Source organism: Dipteris shenzhenensis, chromosome 13, assembly GCF_047967505.1.
Source record: "Dipteris shenzhenensis isolate YYH24624 ecotype China chromosome 13, Dip_SZ_1.0, whole genome shotgun sequence".
Classification (NCBI taxonomy): domain Eukaryota; kingdom Viridiplantae; phylum Streptophyta; class Polypodiopsida; order Gleicheniales; family Dipteridaceae; genus Dipteris; species Dipteris shenzhenensis.
This window is the reverse complement of record NC_141608.1, coordinates 20,252,013-20,278,272: the sequence shown is the minus strand read 5'-3', so window position 1 is coordinate 20,278,272 and position 26,260 is coordinate 20,252,013. Positions and strand designations below refer to the sequence as shown.

Below are 26,260 nucleotides of genomic sequence, written 5' to 3'. Positions count from 1 at the left end.
CATATTAGATGCCTTTTGAACATGGATGTCTTCTCCCAGTTATTTTTGCATCCCGTAGCCTATAACAGATGCCTCCAAAGAAAATTCAACGACACAGAAAGGGATGCAGTTTCCCAATCATTAAATATATATACCATACAGATTCAATGCCTTAAAAGGGACTAAACAAAGATAATCAACAAGCAAAAAGGCCAGAAAAGGATAATCACCACACAATGGCAACATCTCCATCTCATTGCATTGCATGCTGCTCCCTAGGTTAGTAGAGTTTAGACGCTAGGGTGACCTACATGCCACATCACACAGCCTGTTGGCATGCATAATGACTACTATCAAAAGAGAAAAAAGTCAACCTACTCATTAAATAAATTGTTCAACATGATCAAACAAAAAAGATGCAGACTCTGCTTTTCTGTTTTGTGGCAGACATCTTGAAGCTTTGCATTGCTGCAGTAAACTCACGGCCTATCTCATTGAGACGAAGATTCAAAAACTATAATTCTGCTGGTTAGTGTGCATCTGCTGCTGAGAAAAATCGGACTTTTAAATGGAGAATCAAATGTAAAGAGGATAATCTTTGGAAGGACATGCTAATATGTTGTGATAAACAGTCAAAACTCTCAATCATCCTTACTATATGCACAATTTTAGAATGATGGTGCTAGTTATTTAACTCTTGTATATCTGTAGTTTTGCCATGCTTGTACAAGCAAGGATTGGCTGGCCTCCAATATTCACACTTTTCACGTCCAAAATAGGCGAGTCATGGGCCTTTAGGCAATCTACCACAGAGAGAGTCTCTATATCCCATAGGCAGAGTGCCTTGGTCTCCTCATCCCCAAAAGCAAATAAGTTATCAAAATCTGAGGAACTTTCATGTTTCCACCCAGAAACAATAGCGGACCTATGCATTCCAACAGGACTAACTCGTCCAACCATGGGCATTTTATATTTCCACAAATCATTCATATTTGAAAGACCTGAGCTTATTAAATGTTGTTCATGGACACTTTCACCTTCTTCATTTGTATGCTGTGCTTCTCCAGGAACTGGAGCCAGGGCTTCCCTGACCAAGGGAAAATGTTTAGCAGGAAGAGTTTCCAAATGCAAGGTTGTCTGGGAACCCATTTGGGAAGAAGGCCCACACATCCCAGTTGGTTCGAAGCTGAACAATTCTGGCTGTTGCTGGCATGGCTTTGGACGAAAAGTGGACACAGCCACATTTGAAATATGATTGTACGCAAGTGCTATGCAGTTTCCTTCATTGTCAGTGCAAGGAGAGCAGGGCCTATGATCACAGAACATTTATGGCATCAAAATCTATAAAGGGATCTGCAAATGCACCAAAGACTGGACAAAAAGAGAATATCTTCTTGCTGTTGATTTTCCCTTCAGCATTTAGTGTGCATACATTTCCATAGCCTTGACAATTAGCAGAATAGTACCTGCACCCCTGAACTCCTGATACAGTCATATCCCAGAAACAGATGCCACTCGAGCAAGCACTTAAAATCCCTTTCCTCCTCAAGCCTTGTGGTAGGCTACATTCATTAACGGCATGTAGAGTATGAACAGGGTGACGACTAAGGCCATTGACAGATCTCAATGGAGATGAAGTTTGCCGAAGGTCAAAAATAGCCAAAGACCCATCCTGAAAGCAGGAAACATATATCAAACACAAAACTGAAAACGTTTATCTTGACATACAACCCTCACCCATTATCCCCTGAAAGCATAGTTGTCACCTGTAGACCAGCATAGATATGGTTTGGTTCATTGAGGTCCCATGCGCATGACCATGATGGGCTCTGTCAAAATCAGCAACAAGTGGTCAAATGGGATAGATCCAGTCTTAGCCCTCTTTTCCAACCCATACATAATGGTAGAGAATAAATGATCTTTAGACCATGTAAGATGGTAGGGTGCGCCAACATATTTGGCTAAGCGGAAACACCAGGATGTTATTCATGCTATGATAATATGTCCCTTCTAGGACTGATGTGCCAGACGCACTAAACAATCCCAAATTGCAGTATTGAAGCAAATTCATTCACAACCTCAAAAAATGCCAATGCACCCTCAAAGTAAAATCAGTATATAAGCCTTGAAACCATCAAAGGAGACTATTATAGAAGGTTCAAGAGTTAAACACGATGTTAAATTTTCAAATAGGCACCAAGATGAAGAAACATTTTAACTTGATCAAAATCGCAATTGATGTGGCCACCAAGCAGCATTCAAGCCCATACAAAAATTACCTGCAAATTATAAGTAAGCACGACATTATTGCTCTCCAAACTGCAGTTTTTCACCTCATGTCAGTAATGTTGCTTGATAATCAAATGTGAATAGGTGAAGTCACTTTACAATTGAAAGCAGATGGTCCTTAAAGGCAGTAACTCAAAAACATAACACAATTCATTTCACAAAACCAAATTGGTACTGTCTGCCACCTGAAAAGGGAGACCCTTTTCCCTAGTGAAGCTACCAAAGCAAGCCTCCCAGGAAGCTTTCCACCTGCCGGTGCTATACATATGTCACGCACTGCCCCCGTCCCTTGTGGAAGTGGTATAACTTCTGGTTCCAATAATGATAGCAAGCTTATCTGTCCAAAGGAAAAGTATAGCCTTCAAAATTTTAGAAAGCCCTTCAGATAGGACCTGATGTGTTGCTTTTCAAATACAATTGCCAATTTAGACATTACTTTGTTCAAACAGAAAGTGTTGACTGAACTGGGAGATTTCTGGGCAACCAGAAGCATTTGAGAGAATGCATCCATATCAAGGACCTTTGCCCCAGGCAGATGCAATTCAACCTGCCACCAACAAAGAAACCAAGCAATGATCCTTCATAAGTATGTATATTGGTTTATGTATACAAAAGATTTGAGCCAAAAAACACATTAAGAAACCACACAAAAATAAGGTAGAGATGGTAAACTATGAAGCTGCAAATTGCCATATCTACTAAACAAGAGATCCCAGTGCTCACAAAAAGCAGCAAACTTAGCACATTTCCATTTGGGGCATCAGGAATATCAATATCTAATAGCTTGGATGGCCCAGGTCTAAAACACAAGAAACCAACCCACCCTTGCCAGACCATGGGGATTCCCCTCTAAAGTTCCTTGAATACTCTGTCTTCTATGTGTCAGAGTGGTGCACGTGCGGAAGCGAGACAAAGAAAGAGAGAGACACAGATTTAGGCAATACCAACTGTATGATCCAGGGTACAACCACAGCCCAAGGGCTGGACAAGTGCGTGAGAAATGCTGCAATGTGAGACATTGAGCCTTGCAGCCGATGAACTGACCAGGCAGGTCGGCTGACCTTACCATGCTTAGGTCAGATTTCGGTAGGGTTGACCGGACCTGGTTAGGGCCCTGTTTGGGCACCGAAACCAGCCCTAACCCCTGCCTAACCTAGCCTATCCAAGCCTATGTAATCCTATCCCCTCCGGGCGGGCACACCCACATAGAAGCCCTCTCTCACTATGTGATACCATACTTTACCACCCTCTGAAAACAAGCCAATGGAGATGCAAACATGGACCATCTAGCAGCACGCTTACTGGATTCACCTCGAAGAGAACACCAGATAGCTTGGATCCTTGAAAAGCATTTATAGCACTACACTTTTTCTTGTGCACTGTCAAAAGTACTTCACCTCCACTTGGAGTGCCACCTTGAGTGAGCTTTCCTTGGGACTAGAACTGATTCTTCCTCAAGGAAAAGGGAGTAAGATCATCAAAGTCCAGCTGACTCATGGTTACTGTGCCGCACCTCAATGCTCAGGCAACCATGTCGTAATTTGGAGGAAGCTTGGTGCAAAGGCTACTCCTGAACTCATCGCATCCCAGTAGACAGAGCTCTTAGGGAGTTCACGCTTCTATTCATAGCCCTGAACAAGCTCCCACAAACCCTTATGGATGAGCCATATCTTCATGTTGAGCTTCCAATGGGCATAATTCGTGCAGTCCAGCTCATCCTCCTTGTACACGGGAGTTCCATGAAGCTATTCCAAAACCTCGTACTCCTACTGCTGATCCTGGCAAAAAATGGTCCACAAAGTGGAGAGAAAGAGATGCAAGACGGAATGGAGGTGAAAAGGAAACTGCGCTTCTAACATCTGCAACGTGAACCTTCTTTACTGACCACGACTCCAACAGACTGCTGCAACCAGCCGTCTAAGTTCTCTGCCTCCAGAAGGCCGACTCAGTGTGCTGTCAGTTTTGTGGGCAGACTTGCATTGAACTCTTTGGACCACTCAAATGGATCAAATGGTCAACTACAGGTGGGCTCTTAGGTCAGCGATACATGACCAAGTTTATCACTCTAGTCGGCTGGGCCAACCGATATGGTGAGTCGTAGCTTGCTAATCGACTGGGCCAACCGATATGGTGAGTCGTAGCTGGCCCTTAATCAAATGTTGTCGCTGGCCTTCTCGACAAACGAAAAAAGTTGTAGCTGGGCCTTGGCCGAAATGTCTCTATAAAAGCTACCTTCTCTTCCTTGGAGCCGTTCAAGTATCAAGGAATACATTGATCAATTGTCTTTCATTGAAACAGCAAATTATAAGCCACATCTAGCAAGCATTTCCCCAAGTAAAAATTGTATGCCCTATCAGTAGCCCATCGTGTGCAAGGCTCATCTCTATCTTCAAGGGAAAATGATCACAGGTTGGAGGCAAGGAAACTTCGAATCTCGTATTTCACACTAAGTAGAAACATTAGATTGACTAGTGATGTGGCACTTAGACCCTTAAACCAAAAAACTAGTCTAATTGAATTGGTGTGGGCTCACATTGGCATCTACAAGATCCGATACATGTAATACTTTAATTTTACCTTCAATAAAATGACTGAAGTACTTGACAAAAACATTCCAGGAGTACCTAGGACATCTAAAGTACCACACTTGCACATGTTCATCCACAAGGTGGACATTTACCTAGTGATGGCAGTGGCAATGGCACTCTGACTATCACAAAGAATAGGATTCACTCTATTCTGTGAACATGCAAAGTCGAGCATCAATGTCCTAAACAAAAAGAAATCTCATGGCTGTGTTTCCTGCCGTATATATGAGCAAGGAGTTTCTTGTTCTCCTCATAGTGTAAGTTTTGTTTTACAGGGTAAGTTTTCTTTTACAGGGTTCAGGTCATATAACTACAAGATCTAATTGAAATTATACTCACTCAAAAGAAAACAAATTAAGCCTGGTGGTCCCATTACTTCTGATGGTGGGGTCCCCAAGATCTTTAAAATTCCTGCAGCCTAAAAAAGATCCAGTATGCAGACCTGGGTCATTCTCTTCCATGTACCATTCCTGGCTGGCACACTACAGTTCCAAGGTGTTCATTGTCTAGTACTCTTGAGATAAATCGCCTCCTTACCTGATAAGCTTTCAGTTTCTACTGCTTCAATACCTTTCAACTAGTGCAAGGACAATTCTGTTTCCTCAGTCCAACAAGCAGAATAACCGACGCACCTGAGACACTTCTACAAAGCTTCCCTTCTACTCCATTCTCTAATCTCAGATGTACCTTTGCAACAAGTATGGTACCCTACCTGATACTTGCACTGAATCACACATGGCGTTTGCTAAAGTGCACCACACACCCATTAATGCATCCAGTTTAAAAAAATCAAAAACTTGATTTTCTATAAAATTTTGAATAAATTATCAAGAGCATACTGTCAAGCCATCACTTCATGTTCTCTCTCACAGTTTCAAAGTTTAAAAAGGCACAGGTTCCAGAATAGAGATCAAAAATATCAGTGAGCCTGCTTGTCAGGAACTAACTCACCTGCAAATGAAAGTACCTCTGAGGATTGCTTCTTGCCACCTCAAAAAATCGTTCATTATGATGAGATGACCTTGCTTCACTGGCTAGTTGCCTTTTGTCAATGTACAGCCCCGAAACTTCAGCACTATTGTAGAAGCCACTGCAACCCATTCTTTGATCCCCTCTTGAAAATGATCCCTTTCTTGAAGTGTTTGATACTAGGGGTACATTGGGAAAACAAGGCATCAGAATCATCAAATTTTTAATCCCTGCACCTACAAAAACAACTCCTGGCAAAAACATTTAAAAATTCATCAGTGACGCTGAAGCAAAATAAAGACCTTCAATGTTTTTGGTTGATAGTCCACTGTAGAACAACATTTCTTTGCTTCTAGATTGATCACTGGAATGTAACCACTGTAACAGGTGCCTGAAGTCTTCAAAAAGGTCACAACCCTGGTTCTTTCCCCTTGGCAAACTGTTCAACTTCCTATAACCGTCTGGAGTAAGGGCCGCCAACAGTCCCTAAACAAGGTAGTTTAACCACTATGTATCAATTAAATCCACACAGGTAACAAATCTGACAGTTACAAAGGCCGCAATACATGTTCAGGAGACAGGAACGCCCAAGTGCTACAAGGATTCAAGTGGCATAAACCAATTTCCAAAAAACAAGGACCTGTATCAAGTATTTAATAAGTCAACTAACCACTCATCTCTATGATCAAGCGTTTTAAAAATATTTGAAATGAATACACAACAGTCCACTCCTAAGGTTTAAAATTATTCACCATGCATAAGCAATAGATCTTCTAATTTCAAGTCACACCCTCAGTCAACATAATTCAGTTTCACACTCATGAGCAGGTTTGAATATTCCAAAAAAAGTAATAGGGTGGTTCATCAGTTTGGACACATGTGAATTGAAAGATATTACATTTTATTATTTCAAATGAACTCACACAAGAGGCACAGACAGACACAAGTACAGCATCATATAATTGTTAAGAGGGGTGGGTCAAAAACTTGCGGCAGTATCACCACTGACCAAATTTCTTGCACAACAAGGTGCCTAGCATGATCGCATGATAAAAACAAAGGAATGGACCAGGACATCTTGTGCAACAATACCACAATACTTGGAAAATATGCGGCAAGATAATAGCTCAAGCTTGAGCTTCTATCCCAAGATGTCTATTCCAAAGCTTGTGAGAGCAAAGAGAGCACATAAGTTGTTAAACCTGGATTACAGCTTTGAAATACAAAGGAGCTATGGATTTTGTTAAACACCCATATCTCTAGACTAAATTAGGTCCTAGAACGAGACATGACATAGTGCCACATATATGGTGTTAAAAAAACCAACTATGCAGGACCTTAGAGACTTGATCGAGCTAGAGTCATATTCTAGATCTGAACTTCACAATTTGTATTGAACCCTATACACTACTTACTGTGTCTAGACTCGATGTTACAACCCATGAGGGCATTATCCATTCCATGGTGAGCCAATAATATCCAGAGCTTGTCTTTGTGCACTTCCTATAGAGTGGAGTGCAACGGAAGGAGGAAGCTCAAGGGTACTTGTAAGAATGAATGATAGATTAAAGTACAAGTGTGGCCATATAGGCCCAACTTAGGATTAAATGTCCTAAGTGTACTAACCCTAGATAAGACTAGTACTAATTGTCTAATCTAGCATACAAGGCTCATATGTGGCAACAAGGTTCAAGCCCCTCTTCATGGTATGGATGAAGTATCCTGAAGACGTCACAAGAATACCCAAAAACTAAATCATGGTTGCAAATGTTCATCCGTGATGGATATAGTAACCTATGATAGTACAGGAATAGCAGAATCAAGTAACAAAAGGTAAGAAGTGTAAAGCTTGCCAAAAATCTTCAACCTTGGGTCATGGCAGAGCCTTTGTGAAGAGAACTGCCAACCTCCGATGGAACATAGGACAATTGTATGTCTCCAGCTAGCAATTGCTCCCTGACATAATGATAGTGAACCTCTATGTACTCGGTATGAGCAACAAACTGACACATATATGTCACAGCAAAAGATTTTTGCAAATCAGACTTGAAGGCTGCAGTTCGCTCCGTAGATGGCCCAGTGATGAGCAAGCCATCCACATAAAGTATAAGCATGAGCAAAGCTGCTCCACACTTCTAAACATAAAGTGTTGTTTCTATAGGTCTGTTTTGAAAACCCAGGCGTATCGAGTGTGCATGAATCTTGGCATACCATGCCCTGGGTGCCTTTTTCAATCCATGTTAGGCCTTACGCAGCTGACATACCTTATTTTGAGATCCCTCAACCTCAAAGCCAGGAGGTTGGCTAACATAGACTTCCTCGAGCAAATCACCATGAAGTAAGTCAGTCTTGATGTCTAATTGATGCACTTCCCAATGCTTGTGAGCTGCAATAGAAATGACACACCGAATGGTAGTGATGTGCAAAGTGGGGGCAAAGGTTTTGTCAAAATCAATGCCTTGCTGCTGAGCAAAGCCTTGGCGACAAGACAAGCTTTGTAGTGGCACGGCTACACTGCCATCAGCTTTCCACTTCAATTTGTAGACCCACTTGGTGCCGATGGCACTCTTATCAAGAAGCAGGTCACACACCTCCATGTGCCATTTTGGTGAATGGAATCCAATTCTTCCTTCATAGCATCCATCGGCTCTTTGCTGTCAATGCATCCTTAGGGCATTAAGGCTCTTCATTACAGGCTATGGCAATCAATGCAACATCCAAAAACTGAGCATGCATCTGACATTGGGCACATCTAGTGCAGGCAGCCAAAGGTTCATCTTGCTTGATGTCTTAAAGTGTATCCAAGAGCCATCTTGGGACTATTTTGAGCTGCCTAATGGCGTCCCGTTCTTCAATAACAGCCTGCTCGATAGCGTCATTATGTTGAGGCATATCAGGCTGATCATGGGCATCAATCTGAAAACAGCTTGCAGCTGAGGAAGGTAAACTCTCCAATGGCTGCTCTGAGTCTCCACCGGACTTGAAGAGGATCAGCAATGTTCAAAGACATCTGGGGCATTGACAAAAGGCTGTTTTTGGTACAGTCAAGGCAAAGCTGCAATCTGTAGCCTTTAGTTTGTGATTGTAGCCAATAAAAATACACTTCATTGCCTTATCCTCCAACTTGTGCCTCAACTAAGAGGGTACATGTGCATATGCCAAACTACTAGAGACTCTCATATGTGAAAGCACTAGCTTACAGCCTGTCCATGCCTCGTAGGGAGTAATGGTCTTTAATTCCGGGTGCTCTATTCAGCATAGTAGCACACACATCGTGGCATCCAACCAAAATCTGTTGGGCAAAGACTTACCCTTTAACATATAGCTGGTCATTTCCACTATGGTCTGGTTCTTCTGCTTTGCTCATTGCCAATATATCTATAAAATATCTATTCTTGTTGTGCCAATATATCTATAAAATATCTATTTTAGTAGAATTCTTTGCAAAGATGGCTTCCTCATCTAGCTCTTCAATTCTTCTAAGCTTCTTCCAAATTCCATAGTCATTCCATATTGTACTCCTCTAAATCATCTACCATCTCCTTCATCACCCTTGTATCTTCCATTTGGAGCTCATCTTAGCAAAATTACTTTCAGATTGAGGTCACTAAGCATTATGTAAGATAGCACATGCAATCAACAAAGGATTTATATTTCTATGGAGTTGCATAAATATACATACATAAACTACAATACATAAGAGATACTAATATCATGTCAGTATTCACTAAACAGTTGTACAAAGGTTGTAAAAGTTTGTAGGAAGGGGTTTTTAAAAATCCCCTTAATCGCACGTGCTCTGCACGTGCTATATGGGGTTTTTACACAGTGACCTCCTCTAGACTTACTTTGAAGGTCATGTACCAATGCGAATGGGGAGGATCCCCACAAAGGTGACAAAGTAAGAGTAGCCTACAAGAGATGATGTCTGCATCGGTCCCCATGCATCGTATGAGCCAAGTGCAACTTACGGGATGCACTAACAATCCCATCCTTGGGAAAGGAGAACCTGTGCATCTTCCCCAATAAGCATCCCTCACAGATGTGCTTTGAAACTGCATCCACTTTTGGAAGGTCTATGACCATGTCCTATGAATGCATCTTAACCAAACTACCATAGTTGAGATGCCCAAGTCTTTCATGCCATAGGTGATTATTTGCATGTATTTGCCTCAATATCAGCCCCTTTCTCATAAGAGTCAAGATGATGGCACTTCTTTGGTGGCTTGAGATTCGGTGGTGTTTTTATTGCTGTTCTTTTTAGGAGCAGCCCAACGGAGACCTTGGCGCAACTTCTGCTTCACAGCTCCAGCACTACTTGGAGATTCGAGCCTTTCTTCCTTTTCAAGCAGCGCAGCTCTTCGTGTTTGTTTCTCGGGTGAACTGACCTTGACAACGACCCTTGGTCTAGCAAGAAGGGCTCACATGGCAGCACCTTCGACCCCCACTATGGTTAAGATTATGCTCTCTTCGGAAGACAAGTAGCAAGTCAAGTGTGAAGTATGAAGTAGAGGCTTTGCAGGACAAGGTCCTAGTGGGTCGCATTGTTGGGCTCACCCCGTCAAGGAAACACGTCAGGGATTGGCTTCAAGCGAGCTTAGCCCTAGGGGCTGACCACATCCAAGAGGTCACGATCTATGGGAGAGGAGTCTTCCTCATGCAGTTGAACTCCCCCGACACCACAGCATCCCTTGTCGAGCATAGCCCTATCCTACTAGGCGCTCATGTCGTCTACCTCCTTCCTTGGTACCATGGCTTCACAGTCGAGGACAAGGATTCGACTCATCACGTGCCACGATTCCCAGTAACACTCTACTTCCTGGGGCTTCCAAAGGAGTACAGATCTATTCTTCCTTCCATAGGAAATTGTTTTGGCACAGTTCTAGCATCTCTGCCACAAATAGCGGCTTCAGTAGTGGCAGACGACGGGGTCCCAAGCCTCCGGGTTATCGTAGAGCATCCAGAGTCCCTCCCAGAGGAGATCCTCCTGGAGACTTTAGATGGAGGCGAGTTTAGACAACGTGTGGAGATCCCCCGCTTGCCCGGGCAGTGTCTTCGGTGCAGACAGATGGGTCACATGGCACGGGACTGTTTGGTGGGCAGGGCCCCTCACCAGAGACAGAAGCATATGGAGGCTTAGCGCCCTCCGACGGCTAGGCCCCAGCAGCAGCAACAGACAAGGCAACAATAGACTCAGACACCTTGGGTCGAGCCCTCCCAAAAGACTTGGACGAGGGTGGAGAAAAAGAAGCCCTCCAAATCAGCTCGAAAAAACAAAAGAATCAGAGTCAGACTTAAAGAGCGCAAGAAGGCACATACTTCTTCTTCCCAAGACACAGGGAAGGGGAAGGGGAAGGTGCCAACGGAGTCCCTGGACCAGACACAGATGGAGGAGGAGGAGACCTTTTTTTATCTCCCCTCAAACCCGCATGTGACAGCAGAGCCGGGTACCCAGGTTCCCATTCAACGGGAGTCTGGAGCCCAGCAGAGTCGGATCTGGAGGTCCCTCTGCCTCCTAACCCCCTACTCCCGAGGTCGCCCCCCCACCCGCCCCCCCTCCCCCAAGCTACTGTTACTCTCACCTCCTACCCTCCCTGCCTCTCCTTCTTACCCCCCCCCCAAGCCCCCTTACAGCAACCTCCTCTCCCCTCGCCTGCCTCCCGCTCTTCCTCGTCTCGACCTACGAGCAAGGGGGTGCTTGAGCACTCTTCGACGCAGCCCAGCCCCGGCTCTGCCTCCTCTTAATCAAGGTCATCGGGGCCCTTTTCTCATCTTCTAGGTCCTAATCCCTGCCCTAGTCATCCCTGTCCAGAGAGTTTTGCAGGCTAGGACTGTGGAACTACCTAGAGATTACGAACAAATACCCGCTTGCTTTGGAGGTGTCAATCCTGATTTTACAACCCCGAAAAAGGGGTTCCATAGGAGTGTACAGCTCTCGCACTCGTCCCTTCTGGGAATTTCACTTCTCAGCTAGTGGGGAAGAGTAGTGGACCCCCACACTGTTTGATCTGATGATGGGACAGTAGATGTTCAACATGATCGAGTGGCTAGGCTTGCAAGAGAGGAAACTGTGGGTCTCCCATGGGAAGACCGCCACTTTTCAGTTGGGTTTTTCTGTAGATAGACAGGACTTGGGAGCAGCTATTTGTTTGCTTCGCCTAGGTCTTGAGGTTCAGCTTAAGCAAGCAACTGCAGGCTACAGGAGTGCATGGATAGGCTCGGAGTCGAGGCCTTCTTCTTGATGCAACGGTCCATCAAGGTAGGCATCGAGCCAGTTATGCCACTAGTTCGGCACCAAGTGGATTTGGACTACCCCCCTCCAAACCACCTGCGAAGTCACATAAGTTAGAGGTTGTAGTGCAAGCTCCTTCGCACAGAAGAGCCTTGTTTTCCACCCCCTCCGCCTCCCCACGAGTTGGACCATGGTGAGTTGGAACGTGCACGGACTCCACGATCGGGCACGTCAACAACCCCAACACTTGTTACTTCGCTAGGAGTTATAGAGAGCAATGGTTGGTAGGGCAGTGGATTTCCTTTTGGTACAAGAGAATATGTTTTCTGCCTCAAATATCATACGTAGACGCCACCTCCTTCTTGGGAGAGGCCCAAAGATCTGGTCTCCTGCAATGGAAGGAGTGGAGGAGTTTGCATTTCAGTCTCACAGGCAGTTGCATCAGAGGTGTATGACCAGGGGGTGCTCATTACAAGTAGAGCAATCTAGATGGGAGATTCTAGGATTGGGATCCTGAACATGTATGCCCCAGCTTGTAGACAGCAACGTACGGCCTTCTGGAAGCACTTAACCGATTGTCTCCTGAATGTTGACTTGTGGATTGTTGGAGGAGACTTCAACAATCTTGAGTTTGGAGAAGACAAACAAGGGGGTGCTTCTTTCTCCAAGATGCCCGTGCGCCGAAGAAGAGTACTTGGGAGCAATTTATCTTTTCGGTGCGGCAAGGACCCCTGGAGGAAGGCTGAGTTCTCCAGGACCCCTGGAGGAAGGCTGAGTTCTCCAGGACCCCTGGCAGTCTTAGTTCTCCTTTGGCCAGCGCCGACATGATGGATTGCTTGAGAGGCTTGATAGGTTCTACGTTGGAGATTGGGCCATGGATAGAGGTGGTTCCACGGGCATTCTTGCAAGGACTACCCTCAGTCCCGTGGAGGGCTGCCACAGAGGGAGTTTCGCATCCCAAATGCATTGATTCAAGAGGAGGAGGCGCATCAGGTCATATCGGAGATTTGGCAACAGCCAGAGGACACTCTGGAGGGTGGCTGTGCATCCTGGGCAACTGAAGCGATTCAGAGGAGCAGTGAGGAGCCCTGCACCCAAGCTCTTTGCCGTCGTTTTTCCCTTCAGGAGAGAGAGAGAGAGAGAGAGAGAGAGAGAGAGCTTTGAGGCATGACTTAGCCTCCATTGAGCGTCTCAGGGACGCAGGACATGGAGTCCCAGTGGCTTGCTGACAAATATGAGTGTGCACGTCTGGAGCTTCAGGACACAGAGTTGAGGAGGGCTGAGTATTCTTACCATTCCGATCGTGCTCGCTGGGTACAGCAGGGGGATAGGATGAACCGCTAGCTCTTTCAAGCCACGGGGCCTAGGTCGGCAAGTGCCCAGTTGTTGTAGAGACTGAGAGACGCTAGCGGCAGGGTGGTTTCGGACTCTCATGAGATTATGGAGTTGGCTTCGGATTTCTATCGACACCTTTTTCAAGCTGAAAAGTCGTCCCCCCAAGTGTGGAAGGCCCGCGAGCCGGTATGGGAGCATGTCCAAGCTGTTGGATTCTCCCTACACAGATGACGAGCTTCAGAAAGCTCTCAAGGCACTTCCGACTCAAAAGTGCCTAGGGGAGGATGGGCTGTCCGCGGCCTTCTTCAGGAGTTTTTGGCCCTTTGTGCACACCCCCCTTCGGCTGGCCTTTCAGAAGATCTTTGACTCAGGAGCACTCCTTCCATCCCTGAGCAGAGGCTAGATTGTTTGATCCCGAAGGGAGGGGACTGCTCCGACATTCGACAATAGAGACCGATCACTCTGCTAGACACCGCATACAAGATCTTAGCCAAGGTCTTGAGTTTACGGCTACGACCCCATCTAGTCGACATCAGCCACGACACGCAGACAAGTTTTGTCCAAGAGCATAGCATCCTCGACAACATCTTCACCTTTTGGGAGGCGCTGGATTGGGCCAAGGAGGAGGCGCAGCCCCTTGCAACCCTGGTGCTGGATTTTGAGAAGGCCTATGATCGGGTAGAGTGGTCCTTCTTGGAGGGCACGATGCGGAGGTTAGGCTTCTCAGGCAAATGGATCAAAGGGGTCCCCGCCTTGTATGCAAGGAGTTCCAATCAGATGTTGATTGGTAGGTTCACCAGGGAGGCCTTCTCGCTCACCCGCTCCGTGAGACAGGGCTGCCCACTGGCTCCCATCCTCTCTCTCTTTGTAGTGGAGGCGCTGGGTTATTTCTTGAGGTCGCAGACGGTTGGCCTCAGAGGGATGAGGCTACCGATCAAACAGGAGGAGGAGCTTCTGGACTCGGAGTTCACAGATGATACGGCCTTGATGTGGAGTGTTCGGAGGAGAGCATGGATGCGGTCAGGGGGGCTCTTGAGGTTTATTGCACCGCCTCAGAGGCAAGGATCAACTGGGGCAAATCTGTCGGTTTTCTTTCAATGACTGAGGAGTGCCATGTGGGCATTGACATCTCCGCAAAGCAACAGATAGCCCCGGTCCTTGAGAGCGGGAGGCGCAAGCTTCTTTACTGGAGCTCAACCAAACTCTCTCTGGCAAGCAAGGCCTTGGTGGCTAACCAGGTCCTGTTGGCCACAGCCTGGTATATAGCCTCTTGCTAGTGTTTTCACAAGGGTTGCACGGGACAATTGAGATGCTTGGTGCGTAACTTCCTTTGGGCAGGATCAAATGGCACTTGCAAAATCAGAGCTAGAGTTGTGTGGCAGACAATGATACTACCACAGGCACAAGGAGGCCTGGGTATTATAGATCTAGAGATGCAGAGCAGAGCCCTGTTGGGCAAGTTGATAGTCAGGGGTCAAGGGCCTCACTCCAAGCATGAAACCTTGGAAACTTTTCTTGCAACGCGATCTCTTGAGGAACACCCCTGCATAGGTGGTCACTGGGCAGCCGTCCCACAGGTGGATCTTTTCGAAGGCCCCTCTCACGGGGAAGGGCTCACCCCTGATGAGGAGTCTCTTGAGGGTCTGGCAGCGGATCTCAAGAGGTCTCACCCGAGTCAGTCCCCGGTACGCGGAGGAGTTTGCACACCAGCCGCTTATCTGGCACCCGGAGGTCAGAGACCAAGATGGTTTGATGCTAGGGCAGCGGCTACACATTGGTTGGGCACAGTGGGACAGCGGCTCGGCTCGCTCCCTGTGGACATGGTCTAAACTCCCAGCAAAGGCAGAGGCACGATTGGAGGTCCTTTCTCATCTAAGAGGGGCCGGCCAGAGGATGGTGGAGATAGAGGCAACTATTCCAAACTCCTGGAGGGAGGGACTGCAGGTTTTCACTCTGGCACACTGGCTAGGACAATTCTCTAGGACGGGTGTACCTCTGAGGATTCAACTATGTCTGCAACTGCCAGCCCCCACAAGCGCACGGTTCTATGATGTGGGACCGCGCAAACTACTGCAGCCTTGGATCACAGGGGATCAGGAGATGGACGGGGTGTTAGGGCAGGTGGGTTGGCAAAGGGTCAAAGTAGTGGGATGTTTGGGCAAGGAGTGGTCAATCGACCCTTCTTGCATCATAGACCTAGATGCCCCCCGCTGGAGACTATGGTTATGGGAGGGACGCACTCTTAGCCAGATACAATGGGACCTCGGAGAGTGGTTATGGCTGGTCAGAGCAAGTCTCTCAAAGAGAGTGGAGGAGGTGCCTTTCTTCTCGTACACCACGTGGATAGGACATCGCATCCAGATGGACACAATGGCTTGGACCCCTTCGCAAGAGAGACACTGGAGTGCGCAACAAGTACCCAAGGAGGTTAGATCCAGATTTTGGGGCCGCTTGTGGTCTAGCCTACGTCCACGGAAGATATCCTATTTCTTCTGGATGGCCGCCCACGATGGTCTCCCAGTGGGCCCGTGGCTTGAGCAGATGCGGGTGGATGGCAGCTGCCACAGATGTACAATCGGAGCTATGGAGACTATTCCTCACTGCTTATGGAGCTGCCCAGCAGCTCAGAGGATCTGGCTCGAAGCACTTTGGATTGTGGCACGGCTTCAAAGCACGCAAAGAGATTTCACGTGGGGTATGGCAGCTTGGCTTACAGAGGGGGGCCTTCTCCATAGATACGGTCTCGCCAGCTTACCGGATACAGGGTCGGAGCATTCACAGCATTGAGCTTCACTTGGCTACTCCCCCCCCTTCTCACCATCCCCCTCAGTCGAGAGAGGATAGTGTCTCAGAGATGGTGGCCAGCATCACGGGCTGGAACATTTGGGTGGCCAGTTGCAACTGGGTCATGGGCTAGCACCATGTTCCTCCGATGGGTTGGTTGCCATTTGGCAGGATATCATTTCTACGCTGCGATCCATTTGGGAGCGCGGCGTTCCAGGTTCTCGAGCTACCGACGATAGACGGGTTTCTACAAGGCTTGGCTTGCAGGTGTATTTTATGATCGCACGCTGCGAGGGATTCACTAGCTGTATAGTCCACCACCGTGGTTGTTAGCCCTTGTTACAGAGAATCCCTAGGCAATGAGCTAGGATCTCAGGCAACAGGCGGGTTTTCTTTCAGCCCGTTTTTGTTTTTGGCCACCATTCGCACCTTTCCGGTTTTGCCAATTTGTATGGTTGGATTTTCAGCTTTTTTTTTTTTTTAAAGAGTCAAGATGATACAACCCTCTGGTAAGCGTTCAATAAGGACACAATTGCCCTCGTTCGACGTACGGAACATCCCGTACGCCTTGGCTTCTCAAGCCTCAAGATCACATGCTTCTTTCGTCTGCCGATCTACTTTGATGGCCTACTCATGCATATCCTGGAGTTTAACCATGCGATTGAAGAGAATCTCAGACTGCTATAGTTGCATCTGCATCATGGCCATCATGGGAGACATCGAAGCTTCTGCAGGGTTCTCAGTGGTAGGGTTTGGGTAGCTGATCCCTCACCCCCACCCTTCCCACTTGTACTCATGGTGTCCTTTCCGGATCTTGTCTATACAATAAAATTGTGGGGATGTCCCTAACTAACCCTCCCTATCTCGAGGAAGAAAATCTGAAGCTCTGGTACCAATGTAGTAAGTAGATAACCTAACTCACTTTCACTCCTGCTCACTACTATCTCAACTAAAAGAATAATGCACTAAAACACAAGTGAAACTATGGAGTGAATGAGAATCAGAGGGAGAGAATATAACAGGCCTCCGAAGATGAAAAATAAATCAGAGGGAGAGAATATAACAGGTCTCCGAGTGAGTGTGAGAATCAGAGGGAGAGAATATAACAGGCCTCCGAAGAGGAAAAATAAACACTGAACAATGTCTAGCCCAAAGGGCTGAATACAACTACAAAGAAACAAGTACTACGTGGAGGGAGAACCCTTCCTACAAAAAAGAGAACTAAAGACTGTTGTACCAGACTGACCCAGATGAGGACTAACTAACTGAAGGAGGGCTGGAAGGGGCTGCTAGGCTGCTACAGACTCTCCTGCCCTAATCTTGGTCCCAAAGGCTGTTGCTAGCTAAGGCTAGAACACTAGAAGACTTGGATGAAGAATGACGCCAAGGGACTGGACTTATATAAACTTTTTTAAGGGCAGATTGACCGACGACCGTTAAGCAGGTCGGTCAAAAGTCAAAGTTGGCCAAAAAGTCAACGTGCTGACTTTTTAACCAAAAAACCAAATCTGTGTTTTTTGACCTGTGCTGTCTTCGGAGGCTTCCTGGCAGTATTTGATGGCATGGTAGGCTGTAAGAAGCATGCCATGGGCTCTAAATACCCGTGACACAAACTCTGATTTTCAACAGGCATATCATCTCTAATATGATAAAAGAAATGCGCAACAGCCCTTCAAATGCATCTGAAAAACCCTGATTTTTGTCAACTACTGAAATCTCCTTCATAGCAAGATTGTAGAATCTAAAATCCTTGCTTTCAATGCTGCGGCCCACAAATATGCACTGCTTTGTCATCAAGCTTTCCCCTCAATTCCTGAGGTACATGTGCATATGCTACGCATCCCAATGTATGGAACTAGCTCACATATTGGGCCTTTTTTTCATACCAAGCCTGACACGGTATCATAACCGTAACTGTTTTGGGTAGGATACCTATTCAAAGCATGATTTGCACACATTATTGCTTCCATCCAAAACTTGTGAGGAAGTTTTTTGGCATTAATGATGCACCTCCGTTAATGACCTGTTCATTTGATCAGCCACTCCATTATGCTGAGGAATATAGCAGCAACCAGATTGATTCTCCACCAAAGCAATGAAATGCTGTAACACAATGAACAATTCTGATTTTGCTTGAGTGCAAAGACCCAAGTGAATCTTGAGAAGTCATCTATAAAAGTAACAAAGTAGAAGTGACCTCCAAGAGGCTGTGTCCTTGTAAGACCGTAGACATCAATATGAACTAGCTGAAATGTTTTTGCAGCCCAAAATGCACTGTCCTTAGGGAATGAGAACCTATGCATTTTTCCAAGAATATACCCCTCAGATACATGCTTAGGAGGAACTTCCAAAGGAGGCAAAGCATCTACCATCTGAAATTCTGCAAAAGCATAAGACTACCAAAGTTTACATGACCAAACCTAGCATGCCACAACTCTGCATCCTGCATCGCAAAGGTAGATGTAGAAACTGAATATGCAATTTGTGTTGTTTTCTCTCTGCCACTCCTCCCGCTTGCCGCCTCTACTCGCCCAACTGGCTCCTCCCGCCTCCCTCCTTTTGCTCCGCTTGTTCCGCCCGCGCCTCTACTCCGCCCCGCTACCCACTGGAGCTCCTTCGCCCTTGCTTTGCCTCTACCCCCTCAGCCTAGCCCCGCCAGCCCTCCGCCTACCCCCGCCTAGCCTCACCAACTAGGAACCCCTAGTTGGGGCTGAACCCCCAGCTCAACTAGGGGGTTAGCTCAGCCAGGGGGTAACAGGAGATATGGCCAGCAAAGAATGGCCCAACCTACCCTCTTCAAAATCACCCTCTACTCCAGCAACCCCCAATAGCAGAGCCCGATATGCCACAGTTGCAGCCAGGATGCCTTCCCGGGTATCATGAACAGATTTTCTTCCTACAGGATCAAGTGAGAGAGCTGAAGATGCAACTTGGGGATGCCATAACTAGAATTCAAGTTTTGGAAGGACCTTGTAAGAAGGAATTCATTGAAGAGGTTGTGAAGTCATGTAATGCTTCCCCCCCGTACCCTCCAACTAGTCTCTACAGTCAAGAATTTAGTTCAAACAGAAGTGCAGACAGCCAAGCAAGAAGTGATTGTGGAGTTTGATGCAAAGGTCAACAAAGCTTATATTTAAGAAGAGATTAAAGAACATGCAGCTAGAAAGGATAATGCTTTGAAAATCAGAATTGGGGGGCTTCTAGATGAATGGTATAAAGAAGAGGAATGATTCAGTGATACCTTTGCACATGTCAAAGCAGCCATGCCTACTATTGATTGGACACCTGACACAGATGACAATCCTGACAATCTTGATGATGATGGTGAAGCTTGAGCAGTTCAGATAGGTAGGCGTAATGGTCATGCTATCATTACATTCGACCCACAAGACCTACGTACAAAAGTACTACGACAATCTCATAAGCTGAAAGGGACTAAGATATAGATAACTGAAGAACTCACAAGAGCTCAACTGAAGGATAAGGCAAAGGAATTAGCAAGGAAGGACGGTAAATGGGCAGTCTATCGTGAAGGAGTAGCACTCATTAAAGAGTTTAAATCAAAACCAAAAGACTCTCAGTCTTAAACTGATGTATAGCCAGCTATATCTACGTATGTTTTATCTAGGTTATCACGCAGGTACTTTAAATAAAATGGAGCTGCCTTTGCACTCCTTGGGAGCCGTCTTATGCCCTCCCTAAGGTGATGTATTAGTTGGTTTTCATGTTGTCCATAGACCTCTGGGTCTCCCATGGACGTTAATAGACTTTCTTTCTTTCTTTGTTTCACATGCATCAAGCTGAAAAAGACCACGACAAAGTGCCTGTTAACACCAATGCATAAACACTCTCCTTGTCACGAACCATACACTTGTCATTCTCAAATATGACCTGAAATCCTAAAGCAAATTCTTCTTTATCCTCGGGACATACAATGAATTATGGATGCGGGCATAAGAGCCATCAACGGCTGTGGGCAAAATCTCACCAATCCCTTTAATTGAATAAGAAGAGTTATTGGCACAAGATACCTTCTTGCCAACAGGAGCACATAACAGCATGTCAAATAAGTCCTTCCTGGACATGATGCGTCTAGATGCACTGCTTTCAAAATACCACGTATCCACAGTTTCATTAAAATTGGATGTGCATGTATCCCAAGAGGCATCATAACTACATGTGAAGAAGCCCCAATCATGACCTACAAGATTTGCTGAGGCATCATCCTTTCCTACATTTGTGGCCGGACAGCCTGCAAATACCATACCAAAGTCTTTCTTCTCTTTTGCAATCCTCTTTTGGCATTCAAGAATGAAATCACCTGGCATTTTACAGTTACTAGTATCTGCCTTTCCTCTTAAACTTTTCAGCATCCTTTTTGTCCTTACCAAAAATATAACTTGCACTATAAATGGGCTGATAGAATTTTGGACTTTAGAACAACAAAAATCTGAATTTGTACAATTCGCTATATTCTAGTCTTACAAAAGGTATATATATATATATATATATATATATAGAGAGAGAGAGAGAGACACACACACACACACATATATATATATGATATTTGCATCTTCCCTTCTCTTTTGCAGCGAAAGCTTGCTCTCCACTACATGCACTCACTCATATGTTCTTTCTAGTCTAATCTTCTTGCAACAAAAGTCCCACCAACACCTAAAAGGTGAGCATTGGAATTCCCCATCATGGACAAATTGAGCCACGTATGGAAAGAAAGATAAGCCTCCAATAAGGAGATCAATATAGTAGAGACAAGCTGTGTATCTGGTATGACTGCATCAATATTAAGAAGTTGCTCCCACAAGTGCTGAATCTTCATGACATGGTTTGCCATTAAATGTTCCTTCATTCATACGTATCGAATCAAGCTCTCTTCTAAAAAATGAGACTCTTGCCTCATTACGAGCCTGATACATTGCTTCTAAAATATCCCAAGCACTCTTCAAAGCCTGGCAAGACTGAATGTGAATATAATCGACCCCTTCACTAAAAGTGAAATCAAAGACAAAGCCTGTGCATCATGTGCATCCCATATTCTCTGCTTTTGAGTTATACCAGCAGGTGCTTGTCTTGGTTGAGCCTATTGCCCATGTCTTGTGCCACGACCCCTCCCTTGCTACGAAGGAGTGCTTGGAGCAATAGGAGCGGGAAGTACATCATCACAAGTGACAAAATCCCAAAGTCCCTTGGCAATCAAAAGGTTTCTAACCATAAAGCTCCAAAGAGAATAGTTGGTGCCATCCAACTTACCCTCCTGGGCAAGGACACCAAAAACATCACTTGGATTCTGTGCCATCTCAAGTAAATGCACAAATGTAACTTTGACAAGTTCATGTGCCGTGAACACAATGCACAACCACTTGGATGTTCAATTTCAAAGCCAATGCTTGGCTTGACGATGCACCTCAAAAATCTGTCCCAAACTGTCAAAAGCGGACAGCAAAAGTGGACTGTTGGAAGAATCCCAAAGAGACTACAATTCAATGTGTATGGTTCAAGAGATTGATGGCAGCTCTTTGTGGTGGTTAGCTGCCATCTACTCCCATGCTCAGTGATACTCAAAGTGCCATTGCAGTGGCACAAAAGCATATGCACACATGAAACACATTGAGATTCATTATCACTGTCCATTCAAGAGAGATCGGTTTGATCTACTATTCTACACATCATCACATTGCAAATCTTTTCACCAAGGCCCTAACCGGAGAAGAGTTTGAAGCTTTGGGCTTGCTTCCATTTGGTGATTGAGATGATTCCTTGTACACCAGGACATGTACTGCAGGGGGATGGTGGAAATTAAGTAGTATATAAGGCAGAGGCCAATCTATTAAGTAGTTAGGAGGGTTAGGGGCACTGTTTTTTTCTAAGGTTTTTCCACTAACCACAATTAGTGGTTGAGTAAGCTTTAACTCACCCTAGGGTTTACCTAGGATTTTAGGGTTGTCATGTGGACAACCCCTTTGTACTACTTCTTACAACTTCAACCAGATAATTCTGGATTGCTCCACATTTTTGCTCTCCCCTCCATCTCCACTTCTCACAATATTCCATAGAATGTAATGATAATTCAACATCAACAATCAAGTAGAATCTACATAATTGACTATTGATGTACATACATCATACATGGAGCTAGCTGAAAGCTCAAAGTTGAACCAATTACTAGATCAAGATTGCAGAACATACTAGAGCAACGAGTCAAATCTTGGAGTATATACGTCATCAAAGTATTGTGAATATCTAAGGTGGCGACATACCCTAACATCTCACTAAAAGGCATCGTATGACTTAGACTTGGAGATAATCTAAACTCTATATTCTCAAGTGTACAGCTATATGCATCAACCACGGCCAAAATACATTTCCTTCTTTTAACAGGGTGCACCCAACTTGGATTTCTTAGCTGACAACAAAGTTTCGTTTTTAGAGGTTTCTTGTTTAAAGGAACTCCATACATTGCACCATGGCCAGGGCTCTAGCAGTTTCCAGGGCTGGTAAGTGTCAAGATTTTTCTATGACATCAGCCACAGTCTTGAAAATTCACAGGAATGAGCAAAAAATGCCCCTCCCTCTGCCCCCACAAACAAAAAAGGAGAGGGAAAAAAAGACGAAGATGGCTAAAAGTGTAACTTTTCACATGTTGGATGCATGAACAATGAATGAATCCTGGATTCTAGAACACAGATAAACATGTGCAAAATGAACAAATTTAAATTATCTGAGTCCAAATAGATGGTCAAAGTACATCTGAGGTGGTGATATACCCCGAGCCATCTATGGTTTCACCAACATCATATGACATGTATTACCAACCAAGGTCCATGGATTGAGACTTGGATATAATCTAAGCTCTATTCTCTAGATAGTGTTGTTGCGTGTAGTGTAAGCATACAGTTACATGAGTCAACCAAGGCCAGTATGTTTTCTTCTTTTCTGGTTTCTTTTCTGTAACAAGGTGCACTGAACTTGGATACACCACACTGATTGCACCATGGCATAGCACACAGACACCCTTATGGGTGTCCAGCTTTTCCTGGGCCAGCTCTCCTTGATAAAGTGACAAACCTTCCAGTCTTCTTCTATGGGATCAGCCAGTGCCTTTGTTAGTGTTAAAGTTTTACTCCTATTGTCTGTGGAGATAAATTCCATTGCTATTTATGGTGTGTCCAACATTGTACTCCCTGATTATTATCAATATGTTCTGATGTCCAAGGGGATGCCTAGCGGCTATAACTGGTTGATCGCTAGTTTTTCAAAGGAGATTCAATTGCGATTAATTTTAGCATGTTCACACGTTGACAAAATGATGCTGCAATTGTGTTTTGTTACATTCAAGTCGTTCCAATAATGTCTACAGAACAAATGAGTTCCTCACTTCCTTGAAATTGAAAGGAAAAAAGATCTCACAAAGTGTGTGATGATTAGATAAATGCTCTTACCTGCAAGCGGTAAAATTCTTTGTTCAATCTATCATTCTGCAGCAAAACAAAGGCTCGGTATCAAAATCTTGAATCGCAAACTTCAACCCCTTCCAAGACAGAAACAAATAGTGAAAAAAACTTTACAGTGAAATAGGACAAGCACCCATACAAGGACATTTTAGAAAAAACTTTTAAACCACCACAATTTCATGACTTAAATTAGAGCTTCTCTCGAAAACCTGACAATATAAATAAGAGACAAAACTCAGCCATATCACAATGTGCTTGTTGCAAAAAATATATAAAAAATAAAACAATCACATACCAAATATTGGAGATTAACAAAGAGAGAAGAAAGGAAGTGAAAGAGACGGTAAAGGCCCCAAGGAAAAGCAGAAGAGGGGACACACACAGAGAGAGAGAGAGAGAGTGTGTGTGTGTGTGTGTACTGGACAACCCAACAACGAGAAATGAGCCTACAAGCACGAATAGATTCCTGATTTGCTGTCTGTGGAAAGATCCTTCAGGAGTAAACAAGAATATAATCAAAAGCCCAGGTCCACACACTTTATTAGGTTTAGTTATAATATAGATTTTGACCGAGGATTCCCAGGTCTTGTCCTTCCAAAAACCTGCAGATATCTGAGCCGTCATTGAAAGAGGGGCACTGGCTGACTAAACAAGAGCTTTTAAGAGCTCAAGGGCTCAGAGGAGCGACAACCGACAAGATGAACAGATCTATTTTTAAGATGGCGAGATGCAGATAAGCCATACTACTCAGATGGGGTTTGAGCCATTGACAAAGTGGCTGGACTCTCGTTTTGTTCGGCTTTTTTACTTTATCCTTCAGTACTGGAGCCCATACTTGTGCAGTACTTTAGCATTTTTCAAATTTATCCTGCAGTACTGGAGCCCATACTTGTGCAGTAAGCTCCTGGTTCTTAGCTCGTAGCACTCCAAGCTCCTGTACATGAGAAAAGAAACAGTGGAAAAAACCATGTTATGGTGCTGTAAGAGACTGAGCTAAGAAAAGAAAGTCAGTTGATTTAGTACCTCCTGAGACGGTTGACCTGCCCCTTCAACTACGGTTATGACAGGAACGTATAAAGTCCGGATGTCTTGTACTTTTGCTTTCCTGTTGCACTGTGGACACTATAACATCCAACCATTGAAGGTCAGAAAACGAAGACAAGGCCTGCAAAATACAAATTTGCCTGCTTCACTAATCATATCCTTGTGGTGTACAAACCTCTTACCTTACCATTCTGCTTACCAATTTGCGTAAGCCATCGCTTAATACATGATCTCCCGAACAGATGACCACAAGCAAGACAACTGCCAATCGAAAACTCAGCTACTTAGAGCTAACCGTCATACGCTTCAAGACTCCACAACTATATTGGCAAAATCCCCTAAAACAATCCAAACAAATGTAATGACACTGAGAACGCATGTGAATGCATAGTATGAGAAGCCAACTTTTGTGTTACCATCATTATCTTGAAGAATCTCCAAACTACAGATCATCTTCAGAATTGTACATTGGAGGATTCTCAGGATTCACTGTGAGTCAGTAAGTCCGTGAATTGTGTAGACAGCACGTACTTGGTGGGCTTATTAGGCTGGACTGAGCTCTCTACAAGAAAGGTCTCCAATAGTTTAGGTACGTACCATATCCGATGGGCGCCAACTCCTGTCCACGGTTCCATACAGATGGGGCAAGTTGCAGAATCCGCTTGGTTAAATTGATCATCGTGTGTACCAGCAGTTGCAAGCTCCGACGCCAGCTCTTTTTCTTTTCTGTTGCTGGCTTCTCCATCAAAACAAACCGCATCAGCGTCAGGCACACTTTCAACATCGCTAACTACTATGACTGAGACGTCTTCTAATTCCCTCCTATCGACGTTGGACAGTGCAACATTTGATGGTCCAGCATTGGTCGCAGAAAGGTCGTGAAGCTCGTGTTCGTCGTTTCTCGTAGCCGCAGCGGCCGAACCCAATTCTGGAAAAAGGTCGCGAAGCTCATGTTCTTGGGTTCTCGTGGATTGCGAAGCCGCAGCGGCCGAACCCAATTCCGGCAAAAGCTCGTGTTCGTCGTTTCTCGTGGATTGCGAAGCCACAGAGGCAGAACCCAATGCTGGCAGGGAGACGCAGGGTTGTTCTACAGAAGCTGCACCACGATCGCGGAAGGGGAGGGAAGGCAAAAGGCAGACAGGGTGAGGGAGGGCAATGGGAGCAGGATTTTCTTGTGGGAAGGGCAATGCAGCATGAGGAAAGGATGTGGTGGCAAGCTCAGATTGATGAGAGGAAGAATCCTCGATGCGTTTGCGCTTGAGCAACAAGTAAATGGGGCTGGGGGAAGAAGAAGAAGAAGAAGAATTTAGCTGCAGGGGAGGAGGAGGTTGGCAGGGTGGTTCACCCATGGCTTTGCTGCACAAGTATCCTTGGAAAGGGTGGCAAAATGCATTTGAATCTCGCCCATTTTCAAACCTTGGGTTTCCCATTTCATGGCTCTCATATGCGTTTCCTGGAGGATGGCTTCCACGTGTGGTGGTTCACACTATGGAGGATGGCTTCCACGTGTGGTGGTTCACACTACGGTCATCAGGTTGCTCATTTATGTCACCAACCGATGAATAGTGTCG

The 26,260-nt window shown here is 45.2% G+C and overlaps 1 protein-coding gene across 1 annotated transcript; it reads right to left on the bottom strand.

Moving 5' to 3' along the window:
• Nucleotides 1–589: 589 nt before the first annotated feature.
• On the bottom strand, nt 590–26,048 carry LOC147895142 (uncharacterized). Its single transcript, XM_087383707.1, has 13 exons — nt 25,287–26,048; nt 24,872–24,950; nt 24,669–24,767; nt 24,535–24,579; nt 23,634–23,669; nt 6,128–6,311; nt 5,808–6,004; nt 2,705–2,815; nt 2,454–2,605; nt 2,259–2,298; nt 1,746–1,808; nt 1,446–1,651; nt 590–1,288 (listed from the first exon to the last, which is right to left on the bottom strand). Exons 1-13 carry the CDS (start codon nt 26,036–26,038, stop codon nt 670–672), a joined length of 2,583 nt encoding a protein of 860 aa, XP_087239833.1. The 5' UTR covers nt 26,039–26,048; the 3' UTR covers nt 590–669.
• Nucleotides 26,049–26,260: the final 212 nt, after the last annotated feature.